General features: G+C 36.5%; 1 protein-coding gene across 3 annotated transcripts in view; it reads left to right on the plus strand.

Annotated features, from left to right (window-relative positions):
* The window catches only part of LOC107557614 (KN motif and ankyrin repeat domain-containing protein 1-like), a 48431-nt gene that overhangs the window by 8501 nt on the left and 15432 nt on the right, over nucleotides 1-24498 (plus strand). For 2 of the 3 annotated variants that reach the window (XM_016241092.1, XM_016241094.1), the window contains exon 2: nucleotides 3056-3150. In XM_016241092.1, the coding sequence (XP_016096578.1) occupies nucleotides 3056-3150 (95 nt within the window). Of the gene's footprint in view, nucleotides 1-3055; nucleotides 3151-14568; nucleotides 14698-24498 lie in introns of those variants that run through there. The other variant, XM_016241093.1, reaches the window with a different exon arrangement.

Here is a 24498-nt window from a genome sequence, read left to right on the forward strand (position 1 = left end):
CCATATAAGGAGTTCCACCCTCGTCTACGTCATGAAGAGCCATGATCGAAAAAAACTCTCCGAAACTTGTACCAACCCGGAAGTAAGATTTTTGGCACAGAAATACTCCGTCATACGTCCAAATTGTTTTTTGAAACTTTGTCCATGCTTAGCATGAGAATCCAACTCTTTAACAATTTAAACAGCTCTGAATGCATGAAACAGCATTGTACCCCCCCTTTAAATTTTTAGAGAGTTCATTATTACATCCAACCACAAAACCCCTCAATTGCTTAGGAGTAGTAATTGTCAACATCTGCTCCAGCGTCGAAACAATGGCGGACTGATGACCGCTCACTCAGGGCGGGTCTAAGGTAAAACGCTACTGTCGATCAACAATCGTGGGAGGGGCCTGGGTCTGTCTCGTCACACAGACGGGCATCTGAGAATGGCTTGATTTGAGAAAAGGGAAATGATTTAACGAGATAAAAAAAGCCCACTGGCTGGATCTTATTATTATTATTATTATTATAGGGTGGTTGTGTACACACACTGCCAAAACACATTTCAGTTCAAACAACTTGTGCATGTCGCATCCGATGACCCCTTTAAGGAGTTTGAGAAGCATGGTTGATGAGAGCACACCAACAGACTCCGGAGGCTGTTCAAAATCTTGCCACACCACACATATTAAATTTCATTATATTTGTCCCAAATCATTGATTACATAATGTACATAATGACCATATGCTGGAGGATTGAACCTTTAGGGATACTAATATGCACCTTTTAGGCGTTAAAAAGTACAAAGGTGTCCCTTTGAGGGTTCTGCCCTAGTGACAAACTGTTGTAATCCTAAAGGTTCAATTTGTGCATATTTTATTTCACCAATTTGAGATAAATCAAAACCATTTTGTTCATTCTTGAGGTGAACTTTTGCCTTGAAATGAATGTGGTGTCGTTGTCCTAGCCGTGGCACGCCATAGTGCCTCTTATTCTGTGTTTGACAGCCTTAACTGTCTTTCTTTTTCTATATATGTAATCAGTAGATGCTTGCTAAGTTTAAATCAGGCTGTCCTTTCTCCTCTAAGCCATGCTTTCTGCATGCAGCTGTTGGCTGCTTTCCTCCCTCCAAAATAAGCCTGTAGATATCCGGCTAACAAAGTTTTGGCTCACTTTAGTATAGTAGTTAAAGGGACAGTTCACCCCCAAATAAATTCTTCATTTACCTCATGTTGTTCCAAATCCCTTTAATGTTAATTTTCTTCCTGTTGACTTCCTGCAAATGCTTGTTGTGAACATTGTTAATTGCTAAACATTAAGCAATTGGCTTGATTTCTCAATGATCTTATCTTAACCAGTACAAGCCTGCGGCAACAGGCTTGCTCTTTATGTTCAGACATGCTTCTGTTGATAACACATGTATAAATACTCTAAAGTGTGATTAAACACCACATCTGACATCAGCCTCATCTGACTCTCTCCCCTCCCCAATTTATCTAACAAACCGAATTTGCTAACTCCATGTTTCTGCTTAATATTAATCAGAAACAACCTGGCTGTCTGTGTCTGTGTGAGATTCGGTTCTTGGCTTCTCTGAGCTCAATGCTGAGCTAAAGCAAAGCCAAGTTCATAATAGTCCTCTCAGGTTTCTGTCTTAACTAATAGGGGCAGGTTCACCTAGGTAACCAAATTTCCATCTGGATTCAACCTTCTAATGTCTTTTCATCCACCCTTCATGCTTTCAAGAAAAATCAAACAAGTTAGTTTTCTGACAGAAAAATCACAGCAGAGTTTTGGTGCGTTTGTTTAAACGACAGAGCAGGATCTCACCACCTACTTTGTTTATTGTAATGAACAGGCCACCTGCACGCCAGCTTGACCTTTTTAGCTCATTGATTAGAATCTGTGGGACAAAATATTCAGATTATCAGAATATTAATAAACATTCTATGGATAAATTGTTGTCGCTGATGATGCCTGAAGTTTGTAGTGCGATAGTTTGGGGTTACGTATGTGAAACTACATGTAAATAAAACCTGATTAATGAGATAATACTGAATGCATCTAATAGTAAGTTTCAGCAAGATCTGATTCTCACACATTTTTATAATTTCAGGGCACATCTTCTCGTATTATAATTTTCCTCATGAGTCCCTCATGTTCCCAGAGCTCTTGTAATTACAGGGATGGGTTAGATGTGGGATTCCTTCTTTGATGTGAGTGTACAGTGACCTAAAGGGTCACAATGCCACTGTCTGTTCTCCTCCAGAGCTCACTTATCACAGCTCTCGGTCTCAACTTCCTGCGGAGAGCAGAGCTCCAGTGATCTCCACACAATACAGTGCATTATCTGCAAGAGGGTGCGCTGGTATTGTCATAACCTTATGACCCTTTGACCCCTCACACCATAAACAAAAACACAATATCAGTCATGAGGAGCTAATGGTCCTATGGAGCTCAGCTGAAGTTGTCCTACTGTTTCTGGTGTTACTTTTAAGGAATCTGAAGCAATTTTCCTAAATTGCATATCTCTGAGACATGTAATAATGAAAAATAATCTTAATGGTACTATTAGAGAGTACTAATAAATAGAGAATACTAATAAATTATCTATAAAGTCTTTAATCACTGTATTCTATAGCTTTGCTGAAAGCTCTTACACATACAGATACTTAAAGATTTGTTATACAAAATTGAAGGTTTGGTTTGCTCATGGTTTTTCATTAAATTATATGCTTTTTGTGTGTATGTTTATTTCTGATCAGCTGCTGATGAAAAGTTTGAAAAACTAGTCACAGCTGTCAGCACTGTTCAGCTCTCATAACATGTCTGAACATTAAATACATTAAACAGGCATCATCATGTCAATGTGCAAAATCAGCTTTAGCTGTAGGGGACAGTTAAATTCATAGGTTGTCAGATGTCATGGATAGTGACTACAGCAGAGCAACAGCTGCTGCTTCATCCCTGTATGTTTATACATTCCTTATGGCTTGTTTTTTTCATTCTGTAAATGTCATATGATCAGTCGACATCATCCTAGTGATCTCCGTATCTCTTTCTCTTTCTTCAGGCAATGCTTGTCATCTGTTAAAGGGTTTCCTGCTGCACGTTTTACTTGGAGAACATACGCTCTGAAAACTGGGTCTTCTCACCACTCAACAGCAGGTGATGTTTTGTTTGTTTCTTCTCACTGTCATCCTTGTTTTGTTTAAAGGGACTGTTTAGCCAAAAACTGAAATTCTATCATGTCGTTCCAAACCTGTATGGCTTTCTGCTGTGGAACACAAAAGAAGATATCGTGAAGAATGTTGGGAACCAAACAGTTTCGGTTCTCATTGACTTCCATTGTATTTAAATTTTTTTGTCCATACAATGAAAGTCAATGGTAACCAAAACTGTTTGGTTCCCAACATTCTTCACAATATTGTCTTTTATGTTACACAAAAGAAAGGTCGTACACTCAAGAAAGTCCGGTTTAGAACAACTTGAGGGAACTATGCCATTAGGCACAGATTTTAATTTGTGTTTCCTGACTTTTTTTGAGTGTGTTTATTTTGAAAGGACTTTTTCACCATGAATGATCTAGTGATTTTGGACATGGTGTATGTATGAAATATGAATATGTCGATTTGTAAATGGATGCCATTTTAACACATTCCATCGACTGTTGTTTTATGAAGAAAGGACCTTTTGGCCTCAACTTATTGAATGCTTCCTTTCCATGTTGTTCAATTAGAGGCTTGCTTGTGATTTACTTTGGTTGCTTGTGTGTGAGTCCTCAGACAGAGGCCTTTTGTGAGCATGCTGGATTTGTCATTGGTTTTGTAGATGCTGCTGACATGTTGTCAACCACAATACTCATCATTATACCTTTCAGTTTAAGCAGACAAGAAGGGTCCATTTACAGACTATAATGTCTCTTTCAAAAGAACTAGGGAAAGCACCACACACATAAGGTGTTAATCTGGTAAATTATTTTACTGTCCTTGGCTAACCATTTCAGTCATTCGTTTTGTAGTCTAAACCGCTTCTTTTCATGTCGTCTTTAAAAATCTCAGTTGATAAGAATATGGGTTACTGCTAATGTACAAAAGTATGGATGTGATACAATTTTTTTTTTTATGTTTTTTGAAAAGTCTCATCATGGCTGCATTTATTTGGTTTAAAATACATTAAAACAGTGACATTGAAATAGCATTACAGTGCAATTTATTCTTTTGATGGAAAAGCTGAATTTTCAGCAGTCATTACTCCAGTCTTCAGTGTCACATGATCCTTCAGAATTCATTCTGATTTGGTGCTCAAGAAACATTTCTTATCAAAGTAGAAAACAGTTGTGTTGTTCAATCTTTTTTGTGGAAACCATGACTCTTTTTTTTTTTGCAGATTTCTTTTAAATTGTTCAAAAGAGCAGCATTTATTTTTATTCAAAAAGAGAATTTTACTGACCTCAAACTTTTAAACATTAAGTATATAAGGAAAGAAATGTACATATTTATACCACCAGAGTGATGATATGCATTTTTTTTACAACAGCTTTCTAAATCTACCTTAATGGGAATCAAGTCAAAGCGCTGTCTAAGTATTCATGCACCCCCTCTCACTATTGTTCAGCCTATTCCTGCCTCAGTTGTTATACAGGAAGCAATTAAAATTTCTACTGTCTGATTGTCTACTGCATTCGTTCTAGTCATGAGAAGTTTTACAGAGCATGCTTTAGTGCTCTGACAGTCCGACAGATCCCATGGGGAGAATGGGACGGGTGGAAAAGTGTGTGTGTGTGTGTGTGTGTGTGTGTGGATGGCAGGGTGTAAATGTGGGGGGATTCTTCAAACTGCCTTCGTCAACCAGTGTCTAACCCAGATGGGATCCTCACAGTTTCTCTTCCTTGTCTGTGTGGTGAGACAAATCACTTCACTGTGACAACACCCTTATATACCTCTCTCCCACACTTGCTACCAGTAAACAACCGAAAAGTTTTAGACGACAAATAGCTATGGATTGGGTGTCTAGTTTTTTTCTTTTTTTTTAACCTAAGACTTTTTTTGACAGAAACTTTATTTGTCGTGTCTAAATTGTCAAGGTTTCTACCTAATTTCTTCCACCAAGCTCTTTCAGTCTCAGATAACATTATACGGCTTATTGTTTAGCTATTGGAATATGTCTTCTTTGCTTATCAGAGGACCTTAAAGAGCATCTCTCAGTTCCCACTGATAAGCTCATGCCATATCGGTCCACTTAATATCAGCATGAAAAGCCATTTAATGGCCAGCCTTGGCCATGATGTCACCTCTGTAGTCCCTCTGGACCATATCTACAACTGGAGACAAAAGGCTACCAGGATAGTGACCGGCTAGTGGAGATTCTATCTTATTTAGAGACTCAAATGTTGGTGTTGAACAGCTGGTCCAGTCAACGCTCAACAGATGGCCATGCATAAACAGTGCATAAGGGTTAGGAAATTTAATTCATAGGGAATACATTAGGCCACTAACAAGATCCTTTGCCATATTAATGTTAGTTTGTTGTTTTTACATCTCTTTTTTAAATTTTTTTATCTGGAAGCTGAGATTGAGCCAGTTGTCACTTTCCTTTACCTGTGTCTGCCATTGGCATCTATTAGAGTGAGTTTTACAAAGCGTATCCGAGTACCTCCCTGAAACGTATTGTTGCCTGCTTTATGGTTGCTCACTCAATTGAAAGCATAGCGGATGAATGATTTCCCAAACTTTCACAGGGGATGCTCTGGGTCTTTGTTGTGCTGATTTTGGGCAGGGCGACAGCTGTGGATGTGGCTTCAGGATCATTAGGACCTGTAACGTGGGGAGCAGAGGGAAAATTGATTTTCAATGCGTTTTCTGACAAAACCTGGTGGGACACTTGTGGTAATGCCAACGGTTCTGATATGGGTAATTCCTTAGAGATCAGAAATCACCGTGAAAAGCTCTGGTGATGGATGACACTTCTGATGAAATGTGCCTGTGAGTTTGTGTATGTTGTACCAGTTCATTCTGCTGGTAACTGCTTTTTTTTAGAGGGATTGTGTCCGTCGGATGCCAAGGTTTGCCCATTCCATGCATTTCCCAGCTTAATCCACCCCCTCCCTTCCCAGCCCCCCAGAATGGGCCCTTTCACATTAGCACAATTACAGCGTAGCCAGCTCAAGTGGTTAAGCCAAACAAAACCCTTTAGCATTTAAACGCAGCTCTAATTAAGGCTGGCAAGGTGTGTTTAGCGTTGGAATTTCTCCTGCTTCTTTGTAACTGCTGTCTTAAACATTCCTGCAGTGTCTGTCAACAAGGAGCACCCTTTGGGTTTCCAATGAATTCTTTTTTCTTTCTTTTTTTATTTGTCTTGTAAACAGTAAGTCTTCATTTGGATTTAGCATGTAGGTGGGAACTGTAAGCATCGTTTGAATTAATTTATATATATATATATATATATATATATATATATATATAACTATTTTTATATATCTTGTGTAATAAATATAATATATTAAGAATATATTAAATATATGCAAGTATAACAAGTGTGTGTGTGTGTGTGTGTGTAAAACAACAAGTAAAAACATTAATATATTAATGACTAAAATAGAATTAATTGTATATAAATGTTTTATTATATTTTTTAATATTATTTACTTTAATTAAAATATACTTTTTTTCTAAATAAAAGCATTTTTTTTGTATTAGAAACATTTGTGTATCTTAAACTAAATATGTCAATGTATATAATAAATTTAAAATGATATAATAAATGATATAATTTTTATATAATCAATGTTAATAAATTACTGAATTACTTAATAAACTAAAATATATTCATGTTGTTTTTATTATTTGTAGCAGTAAATACATATTTTAAATGTGTATTAAATATTAAAAAATATATTATATTAAGAGACATTAAAATATAAAATGAGGTTAATACTCATCAGAAATATTTCATTCCCATAAACGGTCCTCTGGTCCCTCAGTTGACTTTGAAAACTGTCTGTCTGAGGAAAGCAAAAACCTTGTGTCAGTTATCATCAGTGTCAGTGGATTTCAAACCAAGCCAGAGTGAACACAACTAAACATTTTAATCCTTCGCTCAGAAGGTTAACTAAAGCTTTTGTTTTTTTTTTTTTTTTTTTTTAGAAGGTCAGTTGTCTGACACAAAGAAACAAACAATTTAATCTTAATCCTGCAGTATAATTTGATATGCATTTTAATAAATAAAGCATGGTATTGCAGCATTCAGTGGCCGTAACTCTGGGAGGCTCCCTTGGCCTCCAGCCCTCTCAAGGCTCTTTATCATGAGAAGAACGGCCGCTGGGCCTCTCAGTCTGCCTGGCTCCACTGGAGAGCAAAACAAATAACTGGCTCCAGTCTGTCCTTGGTCAAATGCACGGTTGGACAGAGGTGAGGAGATGGGATGGGAAAGAAAGATAGAATGGAAAAAAATGCACATTGTTTCATTTAGTTACAAAACTAATAGAACGAGATGAGTAGAAAAAGACATCCATCTGTCAGGGAAATGAGGGGACAGATAGTGAAAGAGTGTGAGGGACTACCCACTCTGTGTTCCTGTCCCCTCTTTACACCCCTGTGGAGTGAAAGGGCTGGATCATTGTTAAATGAAGCCGCGAGTTTGCTCTGCAGTGCTATGTGGAGTGAACTGTTTCTCCTCAAATGCTTTCATGCATGCTTTACATGGCTTTTTTTTCTCTGATGGAAACAGTGAGATAATTGGACTTAATGGATTTTTTTTTTTGGGTATGTGTGTTTTTCTTTCCATTTTGACTGTTGGTGGTTTGATTGATATGGAAGAAAACTTGCGTTTAATTGTATTTGTGCTTGGGGGGGGGGGGACTTGATTTGTTTATTAATTAGTTTTATTGTGTTTGTGTGCTCATGTGCTCATTCACTGAAACTGTATGTTGGAAGCCTGTAGATGGCAGTGTTGTCAAAGTTGGAAATTTGGACTGCATTTGAACTCCCACAAAAGCCTTGTAGTATTGGCTGGCTCAGTGTAACCCCAGTTTAGTCTGGTAGAGAAGTTGATACAGTCCAGTGTCTGTTGGAGTCGTTTTTGTTCTCTGGCTGTAAGCAGACAAAAGTGGAAGTGTATTCACTGCACTACATTTCTGCTAAAGAGAAGAGGTAGATGGTGAATAGAAAGTTTATCGTGTTGGATGCTCCTGAAGCTGTTTGGTTCAAAGTAGGGCTGTCGCGATTGGTTGATTCTATTCGACTATTCGATTTTTAAAAATCCTCAACTTCATTTTGCCTGCGTCGACTAACCGCAAAATATTCACCGCATTTCACAGACGAGGATCCATAAAACGCATTATTAGACTGTTTTCCAAGGCTGCATGATATATTAAACCCGTTTAAAAATCATAATTAAACATAACTGTAAATTCACAAACGCTACGATTTGATTAAATAATTATATGGAATGCAGTTATAGGCGTGTAGGTTACGTACGTGTGTCTCACAGCGGCTCCGTTCACAGTAAATGCTGTTCCACAGGAGCTGTTATCATTTACATGTGTGGAGCCGCTCAAACTTCATCTGTGCATGTTGTTGTGAGTTTGGGTTTATTATAACGTTCATCTGGGAACGCATCGTGCGCCAATTCATCAGATTTGTAAGGTAAATAATTTATAAATCTACACAAATACAAGAGAATACATTTATTATCTCGCGGTTTCAAAATAAAAGCTCAAACCCTCACTCTGAGTTTACACGTTTTGATGTCCACATATTCATTAAATTACAGTGGCTATAGCGTTTCTGTCCTAAAGAAATGGCCAAATATTAAAGATTAAGTGGACATTTGAATTAAATGATGCTTGATCAATATTAAACAAGTATTAGATCGCACAGTAATGTGTAAAAACAATCGTCAGGCCGTTGGTGCCCCCTGCAGGCATTTGTTGTAATGCGTACTGTACATTAGCTCTATTCACTGATCTATAATAGAGATTATATTATATTATCTTATAATTATATATAGATCACTGGCTCTATTACATTATAATACAGTATTTTAACAGTTTTGTTCAATAAAACCATATGATTTCTTGCTTTTGATACTTTATTTGAACTAATTATTATTGCCTCACTGATATTATATATGTATTTTAAGTACATTTAAAGGCTATTGTTCACTTAGCCTACATCTATTTTTATTACCACAAAAATTAATTATTAATTATAATATTTTATTAGTAGTAGACAAGAACACGTGGGCATGTTGTCATTCTTACACTATAATACTGAACTTTGATTTCAGTGATTTTGATTATGAGATGGACACTTGCTTCTTGCACTCTCTGTTGCAATTGACTTTTGCTTTAAAAAAGGATTTCATAGAAATGTGGATTTCATTTGTAGTTTCACTACTGAAGCCAGGCCTCTGTTAATTTTTCTTCATCATGCTGGAGATGTCTGTTTAAATCTGTTGTTTACACATTTCTAAGTGAATAGACACCAACTATTAGCAAATAAGTATAAAAGTACATGAACAAAAAACAATAAATTTTTTGAAAGGTTTTATTTTATTTAGTCAACTTTTTACTTTAGAAAGATTTTTTTTTTGTCCTTGAAACACATTCTGCTGTTTATATTAGCTCATGCAACCTTTTCTGTTATCAAATTTCTACTTGGCAATTAGACAATTGATTTTTAAATTATAAAGGAAAGATCTCCTCTATTTTTCATAAGCAGCTATCATTATTAAACAGGAATGCATTTGAGTGCAAGTCAATGTCCTGCTCTACCAGACCTCTTGAAATTAGACTGTTCAATAGAACAGAGGTGGTGTTTCTGTCTATTAATGCAAATAAATGTACTATTATTAAAGTTTTATCAAATACAGGAACAAGACTGGTCTTGCTATATACATTACAGTTCACATTTTGAGGTCCGTTAGATAGATAGATAGATATATGTGTGTGTGTGCTTGTTTGTTTGTTTGTTTGTTGTTGTTGTTGTTGTGGTTGCTCTCAATTGATAAAAATGTTACAGTACAGACATTTATAATGTTGCTGTTTATTTCAACTTTCCATTCATTAAAAAAATCTTGAAAAATGTATCATGTTTTACAAAAAAAATATTTAGCAGCACAACTGTTTTCAACACTGATAATTATAATAGGCCTAAATGTTTATAGAGCACCAAATCAGAATCAATTACATTGTAAATTAATAAATTACACTACAAAATGTATTAAAATAAAAAGCAATTATTTTAAATTGTAATAATATTTCAAAATATTACAGATTGTGCTATATTTTTTATCAAACAAACACGACTTTAAAAAAAGTTTTACTAATCCCAAACTTTTGAACAGTAAGCTATAGTTTATCTACAGTCTTTCTTTTTTAAGGCATTCCAAAACAAACTATTTTCTACCGTCTTAAAAATCTCTTTAACCTTTGTGACAACACTAGATAAGATGGTTTGGAAAGGCACAAAAGTACTCTTCATATGGTCTTGCATTGGAGTCAGACTAATTTGTTCTAAATAGTCTCCATTTCATACTGTTTGTTGTCTTGTTTTGAGTTATAAAGTTGTTTGCTTCCAAAAGTATCAAAATGCACTTGTATATTTTCTGGATTCCAAATATATTGCATATAGTTATGTTTCAGAGAGCATGTGAAGTTGTGAACAGGAGGAGCTGTAGTAGCTTAGAGCGATGTCCTTGCTACTGATAATCAAACATTGCCTGCACTTACTAGTGAATCTAGAGTCATATCACAGGACACCGTTTAAGGCAAACAGACCAGACAAGAGGGTGATAATGACAAAAATAGGCTCTACGGCCCATGCGTTTCTCCTAACGGGTATGTGGTTATGATTAAGTCACTTTCTCTTCGGGGGTTCAAATGAGTCTTTATATTTAGCTGACCTAGATCAGGTTTAGGACCTTTCAGTCCGATCTTCAGTTTAAAACGGGCCATCTAGTGCATCAGTCGCTTGCAGGAGTTTGCACTCGCAGTTTGAAGGTTGACTTTTACAGCAAGTTGATGTTGGGTTCTTGGAATATCCTGGATACATTTGATTCAGATGAACCGGGTAATGACAATGTGTTTGATTGTGATTATTTGTCAGTTATTTATTTAATAAGCCAATGCAGCACTCTTAATATGCTGCATTGTTTGTCTGCCTGGTTTCTTTGAGTTTCACATTGCTTAGGCTAAAAAACCCAAAGACAGAATAAAAATGGTCTGCGGTTTCAACCCGCCCCCCCGTGCCTGTCAAGATAATTATAAGCTTTGAAGCTGGATTTGGAAGAAGGGAGATCAGCATGGTTGTCATAAGTAATGGTTGGGGGCATTTGAGCCCGTGTCAGACCTTTTGGCCCCCCTGCCAGAAGCTAACACGAATGCACAGGTGTGTTCAGCCCCTTGCTTTTCTGAAGTTCTTTAGTTCTGGCTTATTTAAAAGCTCAGTGCTGTAATGAAATTCAGCTGGCTGCTTTCATGGTCAAGTTGTCGCTGACAAATCCTCCTTTTCCTCCAACTCTTGTCTTCATAATGACTGTGGCTAGTGTTAAGTGAAAAATGGTGTTTATGAGTGTATTTTTTCACTCTCTTAAACATTGGTGTGGAAGATCAAAAGGGAGTTAGTGCATTTGAGTGTGTTTCCTGCGTATAGTTTGCAAGTTTCAGAGGGAAGTAGAATGATTTGGTCATCTCCATGTTTAAATGCTGCCTCTAGCTATGGTGTTGTGTCAGGTGACTGCTTCGTCATGCTACCCTGCCCTCACCTCTGGATGTGTGCAATACCTCCCACTAGCATGCCACGTTTCTCATGCAAGATTTTCTGTCACGTTCCCTCTATTTATGAAACCGTCTAATATAAAATATAGATTGCAACAAGACTTTCTAGCCTCTTTCCTAGTAGCCAGAACTGAATATTTTAAAAAGTGTAGCAGTGCAGATTTACAAAAGGTATAAAACTGCTTTCTTTTCTCATCAGCATAAATTTTCATGCTCTGTATAATATACCTGTTAGCAAGGCATTATGTGTCCTCTTTGATTACAGATGTCTTCATTTATCAGTGATTTGTTTTTCACGAGTCAGTGTTTTCTTAATCATTCACCTAGATCCTACTGACATAGCCTACCTGGAACAAATATGTGGACATCTGTCCTTGCTGTAAGCAGTAGATTGTTATAAATGGTATTTATGTAATTCTAAGGTATTCAACGAAGTATCCCTTTGATTTTTCTTTATGAAAAGTCATTTATATTGTAGGATTCAAGTACAGACTTTGCTAACAGGATGTTGAGAATAGGGAGTGACACTGAATGAGTAAAAATTATAAAACACACCTTTCCAATTCTTCATGCTATCAGAATGAATTACCTGCAGTTACTTGTCAATCTGTGCTGGGCTGACCCTGTTTGCTATTAACAAGCAACCTTGTTGATGCCTTTGTGCCAATAGAGGACTTAACATTATAAGAGTGTTTGATTAGACGACATCTACCTTTTCCGCAGATGATCTCCTATTAATGGTCTGGTGACCAACGGACGGATGCATCCTTTCCTCTTATAGGATCTCTGAAATCTGAGCAAGTTAGCTAATCTTAGCTGTAATATACACTACATAGATGTTTTGGCTTATAGGTTACTGCAAGGCCGTAGTAACACCATTCTCTGTGACTACATGTTTAAGAATGACTGAGCAAGGTAGGTGTACTTTTTAGTCTAATGTCACATGTGCATCTAATGTATGTGTGCGATAGATATACATTTTTGTCTGAAACTGAACTGACCCATGTCAGTTTTTGTCTGTAGTGTTTGTGATGCAAGCTAATCTGTGTGATATTTTTAAGTGGTCAAGCATTCTGGGTTTAAAATATCTTCAATTCAAGCCACACATTCATTTTAAATTGCAGCTTTTTAGCATGTTTTGACACGCTCAGAATTTACTTTCACCCACATGTGCATATTTTCATCAAATTAGCTTGGTACATTTTTGTGTCTAGAGACAGTGATTATTGTTAAAACTAAACAACTATGTACAAAGTGTTGAACATGTCTCATTGTTTGCAGACTGAAGTGATTTATTGATGAGCTCTTTTGCTGTGCTTGTTAATGGTGTAAAGGAAAAGTTTGTCCTCTGTCTTCTATTCAAACGAATATCGAAACTTCACAAACATCAGCTACATTTTGCCTTGGTGTCTGTTGAAAAAGACATTGCACAACATTTCGGAGTGTTGGTTCTCAGTCAGTTTGGATGTGAACTTTGGCCATGCTGTAATAGCTGTATGTGTCTGCCAAAAAAAAAAAAAAAAAGACATGTTGCTGTTATTGTTGTAATATGTGAGTTTGTGTTTTTTGTGCAAGTTGGAGGAAATTCCATAGCATGTCCTGTGCTTCATAATACTCGAGACAGGTCCAATCATTGTTTTTACTAGTTTCCCAAGTCTGTGTTCTTTAGAGGATATGGCAGACCTCCCACTGGTCCTTCTTCCTGCCGTTCTTCCACTAGGGGTTTATGAGACCCACCACTGTATCTGCTGCACACATGCATGTCTGCTGCTCTGCTTACACAGTCTCAATCTGCTGTCTTTAGTATCTACATGGTTGCTGGATTGAGATCATGCTGGATGATGAATTCAACTATATTGATTCTTGGTTCTTGAAATTACTGATGCAAACATTTAACATAAAAATGCACAGCTTTTCCTTCACATAAAGAAAGTTTGGCACCAGAATCAATATAAAGTTTGAGATGGTTAAAGATGGTGTGCTGGTTGCCTCACATTAGTATTTGGCCTTGTTGCTTTTGAGGTTTGTTCGTTCCTTCCAGTTCCTGTGCTAATTTAGAGTGAGTGCAGTTTGATTTTAGAGCTCTTATAAGGTGCAGGAGTGTGCAACTTTGTTCAGCTATGCAAGGCTGGCTTTGTCTGGGCCTTTCAATACATGGCACCTCAAATGGAAAAAGATATAAAATTAATAGTTTATCCAAAAGAATAAAATACTGTCATACATTACTTACCCTCATGTTATTCCACACCTGTATGACTGACTTTTTATCTTCAAAACATCCTGTCCACTTTTTTTTTTTACCAATTTATTAAAGTGAATGAGGACTTGCACTGTCAAGCTCAAAATTATAAAAAGCATAATCAGAAGCATCATATAAGTTTCAGTGCACATGTACTAAGTGTTTGGAAGATACTATAGCTTTGTGTGAGAAACATCCTGAAATTTATTGAATAAAAAATTATGACACTGTTCTAGTCTTTGGGTGAACTATAACATCTCAGATTTGTCAAAAGGTTATTTCTATATCCCCACCATTTGAAGGTTAAGGTTCTATTTGTTGTTAAATATTAAATGACCTTAATAAAAAGTTCATGTTTTGGTTAAACTTCCCACAAGGTCATGCACACAAGTACAAAATTGCAACACTAAGGTGCGTCAATAAGCTTAGGCCTCACCTATATCAGATCAGAGCCCATGATTTGTTTCACAAACTTCACTTTTTTGCATTTTTTTCATAGTGTGTGTTTGTTTTTGTGAATCATGCCTGTAGCATTGTCTGACATTTTGTGTTTTGTTGTTCTGTCCAGTTTGCAGGTTGCATGGCAAGCTGATTTGATGCATGACATTTGCATGAGTGCATTCAAGCTCTCTGTGGGATTTCGAGTGAGTGTCTGCAGCAATGGCCCAAACCGTGCATGTTAACTGCAATGCCTCAGGTAACACCCCTCCCTTTTAATTAGTGCAATTGTCTAATATTTTCTCAAATGCAGCATCAGTGTTTATGCCTACAATTATTCTCAGTTAAAACTGAAGTGTGTGATTTTGGCACCACTAAAATCACCAAATGGAATTCCAAAAATAATAATTGCTGTCAAACAGGTTTCCCAAACACTTCCCCGTCTTCACGGTATTGATTGAGCCAATGTTGGGCTTTGTTCTTCGTTGGGCTGCTTGCGATGCTCAAAAAAACTAAGATGGAAATAGAGAGAGTTTTTTAACATCAAAAAATGTACATACTTCAGCTTTAACTTTGTCAAGTGAAGACCCTGGTAAGCATTTGAACAGATATATTGAACATGGATGTACAGTATGAATTAACAGACGGTTGTGTGTTTTGAGATGTTAAATCTGTAGTATGCAGTGTTGGGGAAGTTACTTAGGAAATGTAATAGGTTACAGATTACAAGTTACCCTATATGAAATGTAGTAAGTAGTGTAAGTATTTAAATTACATTGTTAATGTAACTAATTATATTTGATTACTTCTTTATCACTTTTCTAAATTTCTAACACATGTTTTCAACTGTTAATCATTTTAAAACATTTAAAGCAGGCTGGCTTGACCTTACAGTAGTACTCCACACTGATTACTGATTTTTTTCAAAATCCTTCTTCACTTTAATTAAGATTATAATAATAAAAAAAATCATATTCTGTGTCCTTAACTCTTGAAACATTGGTGTCTCATATTTTAGAGTAGTCGATGCAATTTGGGAAAGGAATCAATTAAATCTGTATGTGTGTGAAAATATTCAGATGTACCCCCATTGTATTTGTTAACATTTTCATAAGTACCTGTAATTTAATTACACATTTTTTTCTCCGTACTGTAACAGATTACAGTTACATTTGTTATTAAATTATGTAATTCTGTAACATGTAACTAGTTACCCCCCAACACTGGTAGTATGTTATATTTTCTGTCATTGTTTTTGTCTATGTATTCTGTTTTTACGTTAATTTCATATACAATGTACTGTATGTTTAAAGACTTTTCCAATTGTTGCGCGCTGTTTTAGGGTACAAGTCCATTCTTCTGTTTAGGACCTGCACAGTCCTGCATGTCTAACACAGTATAGAAGCGTGACTTTCGCAGCGTGCTGTGAAATATTGCTTGTCAGACTTGCCGTGCTCTGAACACTCAACCACAACATCAACACATTCCACTGCGCATTCCTCCTGACAGTAAAGTGAAAGAGCAACAACATGAGTAATAAGAAGAACTGTTATGTCAGTCACTTTATATTGAGCAATTCAATGGAAATTAATTGAATTATGGGTTTTGCTCCTTTTTTGGCCAGCTTGTGTTGACAGAAGGTCATTTTGATGATACTTTAAATGTCAAGCAGGCATGCTTTTGTTGTAGATTAGGGAAATCATCTTAATGAAACTAACAGAGTCAATAGATGGATTCTTTCTTTAAGATATTGTATCTTCTGTGGGTGCTTTGGTTGTCTGTGTCACTGAACCTTCACCTTTGATGTTTACACAATGAAAGTCAGGTCAGTAACAGCCTAAAGGAGATTTTGTGTTGTCTTGGACCCTTTCCATATGGCGGCTCCACAGAAAACTAAGACCAGAGCACTTGGTGTTAAACAAGGCTGTCAAGCTGTGCCATTATGAAGTCTAGAGTTCTACTTGATTAGCATGTCAACATTGAAGGGCTAATGGACGTGCTAAATTGTTGGACACTAGTGTTACGGGTACTTGATTACTGTTGAGTTACAATGGTCATCTCTATACAAGTGATCTGGTACCTCATTAACATTTAAACATCTTTGTGTATTGACTGTCAGCGAAGTCAAGTTTTCATTCTTATCTACAGTGTACAAACTTTCAACGCAGATGTGTGACTGCTAATATATTTTGTGTTAGAGCAAATTTGAGTTGATGAATTCAATATTAGGTACAGTACAAGTTTAGTTTTGTAAAAGCCCCATGAATTTATGATGAAGTTTTTGTGGCTTGTAGTCCACATCTGTTAGCTTTGTGGCCATCTGTGGTCTAGGTTGAAAAAAGTATTAGATATTTACATTTAAAATGTGCATTTAAAATGAAAATAGACAAAATGCATGCTGGGGTGCATATAACAAATCACACTAGCTGTGATGTATACTTTGATTGCTTCCATTGTCCTCATTTGTAAGTCGCTTTGGATAAAAGCATCTGCTAAAGGACTAAATGTAAATGTATACTAAAAGATACTGGATTTACAAACGTTACATTACCACAGAAAAGAGAACTGCACTCCTCAAGCTATTTCATGCACTATTTAAATTCTTATCAGAGCATGTCTGAAAAAGTATGCAGTCTGTTACGAAAAGAGTGAGTGAAACAGGATTATGATTCAGCCTTACTAATTGTAATTAATTTGAAGTTTATTGTCTACAACAACAACATACTCTGCATGTAATTTACCACCATTCCTTCTGATATTCTTGGTTCGGTTACTGTTAATATTGGCTGAATTAGCTTTAGTCTGGGATGTACTCCAGGTTTCGTTAATATGAATGCTTAATACTGAATCTGGGTCTGGGTTTCGCTCTGTTCTTTCATGGCAGGACTATTCTTAGAGAAGCTTCTGTATCTGTTCCAGCATTGTTGTTGTGCTTGTTTAATGGCTCTGTGTGTTTGTTAGTGTGGTCTTGAAAATGACGTGGATTTCTGGGATAATTAAACTGGGAGACTGACGTGGTTTCCATGGGCCGGGTCAGGAAATACCAGGCCAGAGTGAGAAAAAAGGGCCTCTGTTTTCTCTTCTGTATGTATGTGTGTGTGTGTGTGTGTGTGTGTGTGTGTGTGTGTGTGTTTGAGAGAAGACTGATATGCTCAGACCAGTAGTGCTAGCCTGCTACAGTACTACTTGTCAAACTCCTGCCCAGTAAGTCACAAAAATGTATTATATTCAGTGCTCTAGGCATTTAAAGGTAGACTGAATGAATAGCCACTAAGTAAAACAGATGAAGTGTTGTAGATACAGAGTTACTAAATGCATGTCAACTGTGTTTTGCTGTTTTGTTTATAGAAGAGAATGTTAAAGAAGTTGCTTTTGTATTTTTTTTCGTGTTTCAAGCTAGTTAGTTTGTTATTTGAAAGAGTTTCCATTTAAGGGTCTTGCACAACAGATTAAAAAAATTTTTTTTTGTGGAAACATGTTATATTCTATAGCACCAGTACAGTAGGAAATGTTGTAACTTGCATTGTTAATGTTTTAGACTGTTTGACAAAAAACTATTGTACAAATCAGGAGGCCATTGATGTGGGTTTTAGTTTTTGCAGTGTGCATGTCTGAAATGCCTTTTGAAAGACATCGACATGTTCCAGGTGCATGTTTTCAAAGATGACCAAAATACCCATGTTCACAAGCTCCAGCTGGGGTTTACAAGGCTGCTTTTATCATAGTATTTGCATACTGAATTGTAATTGGTCATGTTTTCTCTGTATATATTCAGCTATTTACAGCTGCAGCCAAATCTTTATCTGGTCTTTATTTACTCGATAGTGGTATCAAGTGCTCATTTATATAAGTTTTAGGTAACTTTTTCTTCTTTTCAGGTAAAAGTACAAATAAATGCAAATGTTCCTGCAAACATATTGTAGGCAATGGACTGTTCGGGGTTTAGCTGTCGTTAAATTGATTCTGTCTGGGAAATGGCTAGCATATTCTTTGAGTGTGAATCTTCACTGTAGAATTTTGAAAAGCAAATTATTGGATAACTCACTCACACTGGATAACAAACTTTTCATGCTTATGTGAACCACCTGTATTTTCCTGCTGTGAAAGATAACTTGGGTGTATGACGGTCATTTCTGACAAGCTAATCTCTTAAATTTCCATATAGGTTTTGTGGTTAGCAAAACAAGCTGATTTATGAAGTTTGCTTTTCCTCCCACATCATGGATTTGGGCATCAAAGGCCAGACATTCAAATAGACGTTTATTTTCATTGCTAACATTCAGCAGATCCTTGCCCAAGGTGATCCTGGACTCTGTGAGAGATCCGCTGAGATTTCATTGTGTTACATGAGAACTGAAAACATTGTCCTCGGGGGTTTGTAATTGGTAATGAATACTCTCATGAGTTTTGTATTGGAATAGACCACAGAACCTAAAAGAGGCCAAAAAACTAAATCGAACTACAGATTTTAGATAACGGTCTAGTTAAAATGTTTCTACTTTCGCAAGGCATCATGTTGTCTGGTGCCAACATAATGCTGATCGCTCAAATATTTAGCAGCTACCTGCTGACCTGTCTTCAGACATTGTCAGACAGTTTTTGTTAGACACTGTAGATAAGCCATGACCTTTTAAACTCAAAGATTGTGAGACACACTTGTACTAATGCCTTTGTCCAACTCTTTTAGAAAAAACAGTGCACAGATCAAGCAGGAAAAAGAGCAGGGCTGTCTGTGGACGTCTATTTTCAGCTGTTTACATGACACTAATGTTAGATTTGGTCAAACATGGATGCTGTGTGAGACTTTAGCTGAGAGAAATCACACCATCCTGTCTGTTGGCAAATGCAAGTGAAAACATGTTTTTAAAAAAAGGAAAGAAAGAAAACACCCCTTGTTCCATAATTTAAAAATATTCCCATAGGATTTTTCAAACCATTTCCCCTCTACCAAATCAGACACATTTTTTTTACCTTTTTAAATGGTCTAGACAGATTGGACATGGACAGTCATTTAAATCACTCCTAATGTGGGCTGAATGTACTTAATACTTAACTTTTTATATTGACATAATTTGTCATTATTGTTTGAGCATTAAAGCTTCATGTATGGCACTATTCCATACCTTTTACAAACACCATTTACATGGTGTCCCTTTCTGTTAATTTTGTCCACAAATAACTTTGTGACAACAGACATGCCAAATGATCGTGTGTCATGTTTGTTTGTCCACCTGTCAGGACACTTCCTTTTTTCTGCTCTCTTACTGGCCACAGCCTTATCCTTACATTTTGGTTTAGCCAATCACATATTTTTATTTATTTATTTTTTCTCTTTTGTCAAGGACTATAACTTGCAGTCTAAAGCAACCTAGGAGTGGGAAACCTACACTCAAAATAGGAATGGACTATACCATCCGTTTTAAATTTACACAGGTGGAGTGTGAATATTTGTCTTAGGGATCGACAATGTTAAGTATTGTCACATTTTTGAATCTTTAACTTGCTGCCAGCTGGTTGCTGAACTTTAAACCAACCTAACTCATTCCATTCAAAGTGCTTTCCAACATAAATTAAGTTTGTTTCAGTACGTTGCCCGTAGCATAAACTATTTTGATCGAAACATCCTCAAGGCTGTTTTTGTGTCTGATGGTGGGTAGTGTAATTCTAGACTGCTAAAAGAGAGTGTGGGTGGATTATTCTTGGAGCTGCTTCTCACACTGCTTTCATTCGTTTCCCTCGCTTCTCGCTTGCCCCTTTAGTGTTGCAGGTTTACACCCCCCCCCCCCCCCCCCCCACCACACCCCCACCAACCCTCACCTGTTGAACAAGCTAGCAATTGTTGCAGTACAAATACAGTAAAAGGGGTTTTGTCAGTGGTGTTGAATGATTGTTACATCGTTAAATATAGAATGAAGCTTTTTAGTTTAGTTGGAGCATTTAGAAAATGTCTGTTTTATTATAATTTAAAAAGCCATGTTCATGTCACAATATATTAGTGTTTTTATCTGTAATCCTGAACATTAAGAAAAGCAGCAAATGCTTAAATGAACCTTGTATTATGTGTCTGGTGAGTTTAGACTCCTTAATATGACAAAGACATCCCTGGAAAGCGTGCTTAAAAAGGAACCACTGTTTAAAGGGGTTATGGAGTGTTTAAAGAGAACTTTGAGAGAGGAAAAACAGAAGAAACAGTGTAAGTGCTGCATGATTGGTGGAGGCATTTAGCCTATCACAGGCTGCACTGAGCTAGGCTAAGTTTACACCAATAGTGGAATTTTTTCCCCTTATGGAGTGAAGGTTGAGAAAGTGCTCAGTGAGTGAGGGGAGGCAGCCTGCAGCTTGTTCTAGTTATAAAACTCTATTACGGCTTGTAAGGGAACAGGCGCCGCTGCATGAGGACTGCTGTTTGACTTTGGGTAAGTGACGCTTGAACAATGAGGGATTAGGTTGCCTTAACTTTCTCAAAACCCCTTTCAGTTAAGTCTATATAAGGGACACGGGAGGCAATGTTACATGGCCAAGTAAACTTTCTTGCATTTTACATATTTAATTAAAATGTACCAAGAAATGCATTTAATGGTTTGTTATTTGTTCTTAATGCACTGTGTCTGCTCTCTAAATCATCTAAAAGTGTGTTGGTTTCCAGAGAGTTAATCTGTCTTAAGTGACGGGAGGAATTCTCTGTCTAGTGTGGAATTTGGACTGTGATATAAGCTCTGTTGATGGATATTCCTTGGCGTCTAGCTGAAAAGAAACCATTAACGTTTTTGCCTCTCTGTCGATGCATTTCTTGTCTGCTAGGTAGTGAGTGAGTGAAATGTTTAAGATATTGCCAGTTGCATTGGACCGAATAGATCTTTGGGTAGAAAGAAATATTTGCTCTCCTTGTTTTCCCTTAACCCCACCCCCAGTTACCCTCCCCGTGCAAATGCTCAGCAAACACATGGAGTTTGTTTTGCCATGAAATTGACTAGAAAACATCTTTACAATCCGGTGTTGGAAATCGGTAAATGGAAAATTAAATTTTTGTTAGTTAATGGTTTAACTTTTAGTGGAAAAATCTTAGCAATGTATTGTGTAAGTGTGAAGTGGTGTTGGAATGACACTCACACTGTTATGAGTACTGGGTATAACCGTTATCACACCTTTAGGCTTGCAACCATAGGAGTGACACCTTTTGGCAAGAGAGTTACATACTGTATATGTCTTAAAGGGTTAGTTCACCCAAAAATGAAAATTCTGTCATTAATTACTCACCCTCATGTCGTTCTAAACCTGTAAGACCTCTATTCATCTTCGGAAGACGAATTGTTGAATAAAGTCGTTATTTTTGTTTTCTTTGTGTACAAAAAGTATTCTCATAGCTTCGTAAAATTACGGTTGAACCCCTGACGTCACATGGATTATTTTACCGATCTCCTTGCTACGTTTCTGGACCTTGATCGTGGTAATTACATTGCTGTCTATGGGAGGGTCAGAAAGCTCTCTGAATTCCTCAAAAATATCTTAATTTGTGTTCTGAAGATGAACGGAGGTCTTACGGGTTTAGAACGACATGAGGGTGAGTAATTCATGACAGAATTTAAATTTTTGGGTGAACTATCCCTTTTATGTCCCAGGCAGTCAGACTGAAGAAACATTTGGTCTAAATTAAAATTTATTTTTAAGTTTTTACTAGTGATCGACCGATATTGATATTTTATAACCGATACCAATTATTTGCATATTTATGTGCCCGATAACCGATATGCAGAACCGATATTTATTTGCTGTTATAAAGTAAATAAATGACTGAGTGAAGTCCATACTTCACTTTGGTTTTTCCTCCTTTCAGTCATCTTTAAAAAAAAAGGTGTTAAATTAGCAGTCTTTCATGTTAAATTTAATCTTCATATTACAACAATAAAAAAACATTTTATTTAAAGCATCAGCAGCAACACTAATATTAACAATAAGCAAAATAAATGTAGAAGGTCTAATGTTTTCAAATGGAGAAAATAAATAAAGGAAAGGAGTCATATCAACTTAATTTTAAACTACAGTTTTAGTAGGTTTATAAGCTGTTTAATAGGCTAAAGAGTGAAGAATAATTCACTGGATAATATTCTCTGGAATATTGAAATGTAACAAACAAAACATCGTATTTTATTGCATTTCTCAACTGGCATGTTATATCAGAATTACTAATAATGTTTTTGTCGTTCTAGATTATGAAATGCCTGCTGACAGCGCAGTTTATCTATGGATTTACACAGAACTATACTCAAACTGCGATCGCTCGTGGAGATAATAAATAATTTTGTGTAAGTGTGAAGTGGTGTTGGAATGACACTCACACTGTTATGAGTACTGGGTATAACCGTTATCACACCTTTAGGCTTGCAACCATAGGAGTGACACCTTTTGGCAAGAGAGTTACATACTGTATATGTCTTAAAGGGTTAGTTCACCCAAAAATGAAAATTCTGTCATTAATTACTCACCCTCATGTCGTTCTAAACCTGTAAGACCTCTATTCATCTTCGGAAGACGAATTGTTGAATAAAGTCGTTATTTTTGTTTTCTTTGTGTACAAAAAGTATTCTCATAGCTTCGTAAAATTACGGTTGAACCCCTGACGTCACATGGATTATTTTACCGATCTCCTTGCTACGTTTCTGGACCTTGATCGTGGTAATTACATTGCTGTCTATGGGAGGGTCAGAAAGCTCTCTGAATTCCTCAAAAATATCTTAATTTGTGTTCTGAAGATGAACGGAGGTCTTACGGGTTTAGAACGACATGAGGGTGAGTAATTCATGACAGAATTTAAATTTTTGGGTGAACTATCCCTTTTATGTCCCAGGCAGTCAGACTGAAGAAACATTTGGTCTAAATTAAAATTTATTTTTAAGTTTTTACTAGTGATCGACCGATATTGATATTTTATAACCGATACCAATTATTTGCATATTTATGTGCCCGATAACCGATATGCAGAACCGATATTTATTTGCTGTTATAAAGTAAATAAATGACTGAGTGAAGTCCATACTTCACTTTGGTTTTTCCTCCTTTCAGTCATCTTTAAAAAAAAAGGTGTTAAATTAGCAGTCTTTCATGTTAAATTTAATCTTCATATTACAACAATAAAAAAAATAAATAATTAATTTCAATTAGAGTTGTATCTATTTAGATGTTTATTAGCGAAATAGTGGTTATATAGTAAATGTTAAAACAATTTAGGGTGTTTTAAACAAGTGAATCTTGTTAAAAGTTACATGCGGTGGCCGTGCTGGAGCATTTCCTGAGCATCAACCACATCAACCCGGTGAGTGAACAGTAATATGAAAGCGGCTTCATGAGAGTAATGATGAGCATAGACAACAGACAGAGAATTAAAATTAGCGTTTTTATTTCCAACATGCGCTCATTCATGGCTGTATTATTTAATTAATGCAAAGTTACGTCTTTATTGGGAGAGGACTTGACGGATTATCTTAACCTATGTGACTCCGACTTCATGAGATGATGAGCACATGGACAACAGAGAGCAAATTAAATTTAGCACTTTTATTTCCAACATGCGCCCCTTCATGGTTGCATATTTAATTCACGCAAAGTTACGTCTTTATTGGGAGAGGACTTGACGGATTATCTTAACCTATGTGACTCCGACTTCATGAGACGATGAGCACATGGACAACAGAGAGCAAATTAAATTTAGCACTTTTATTTCCAACATGCGCCCCTTCATGGTTGCATATTTAATTCACGCAAAGTTACGTCTTTATTGGGACAGGACTTGATGGATTATTTTACGTGACTCCGTGAGTTCGTCTCTATTTCTTCAAGCCAAGCTGCATAAACTGCATATCAGGCATTTATGTAATACATCTAATTTGTGCATTAATGGCTGTTATGTTAAATAAAGATTACTAACTACAGTAAATCAAGTATCTATGCACGCCGTTGTTGTTGTCTTGTTTCCTCTCAGTCGTGCTGCAATGGTGATCCTGCGCGCAATTCTCAAAACATCCACAAGATGGCGGTGTTTATCGGTGAATCCGATATTACAAAA

Source organism: Sinocyclocheilus grahami, unplaced genomic scaffold (assembly GCF_001515645.1).
Source record: "Sinocyclocheilus grahami isolate Dianchi unplaced genomic scaffold, SAMN03320097.WGS_v1.1 scaffold611.1, whole genome shotgun sequence".
In the NCBI taxonomy this organism is placed as follows: Eukaryota; Metazoa; Chordata; class Actinopteri; order Cypriniformes; family Cyprinidae; genus Sinocyclocheilus; species Sinocyclocheilus grahami.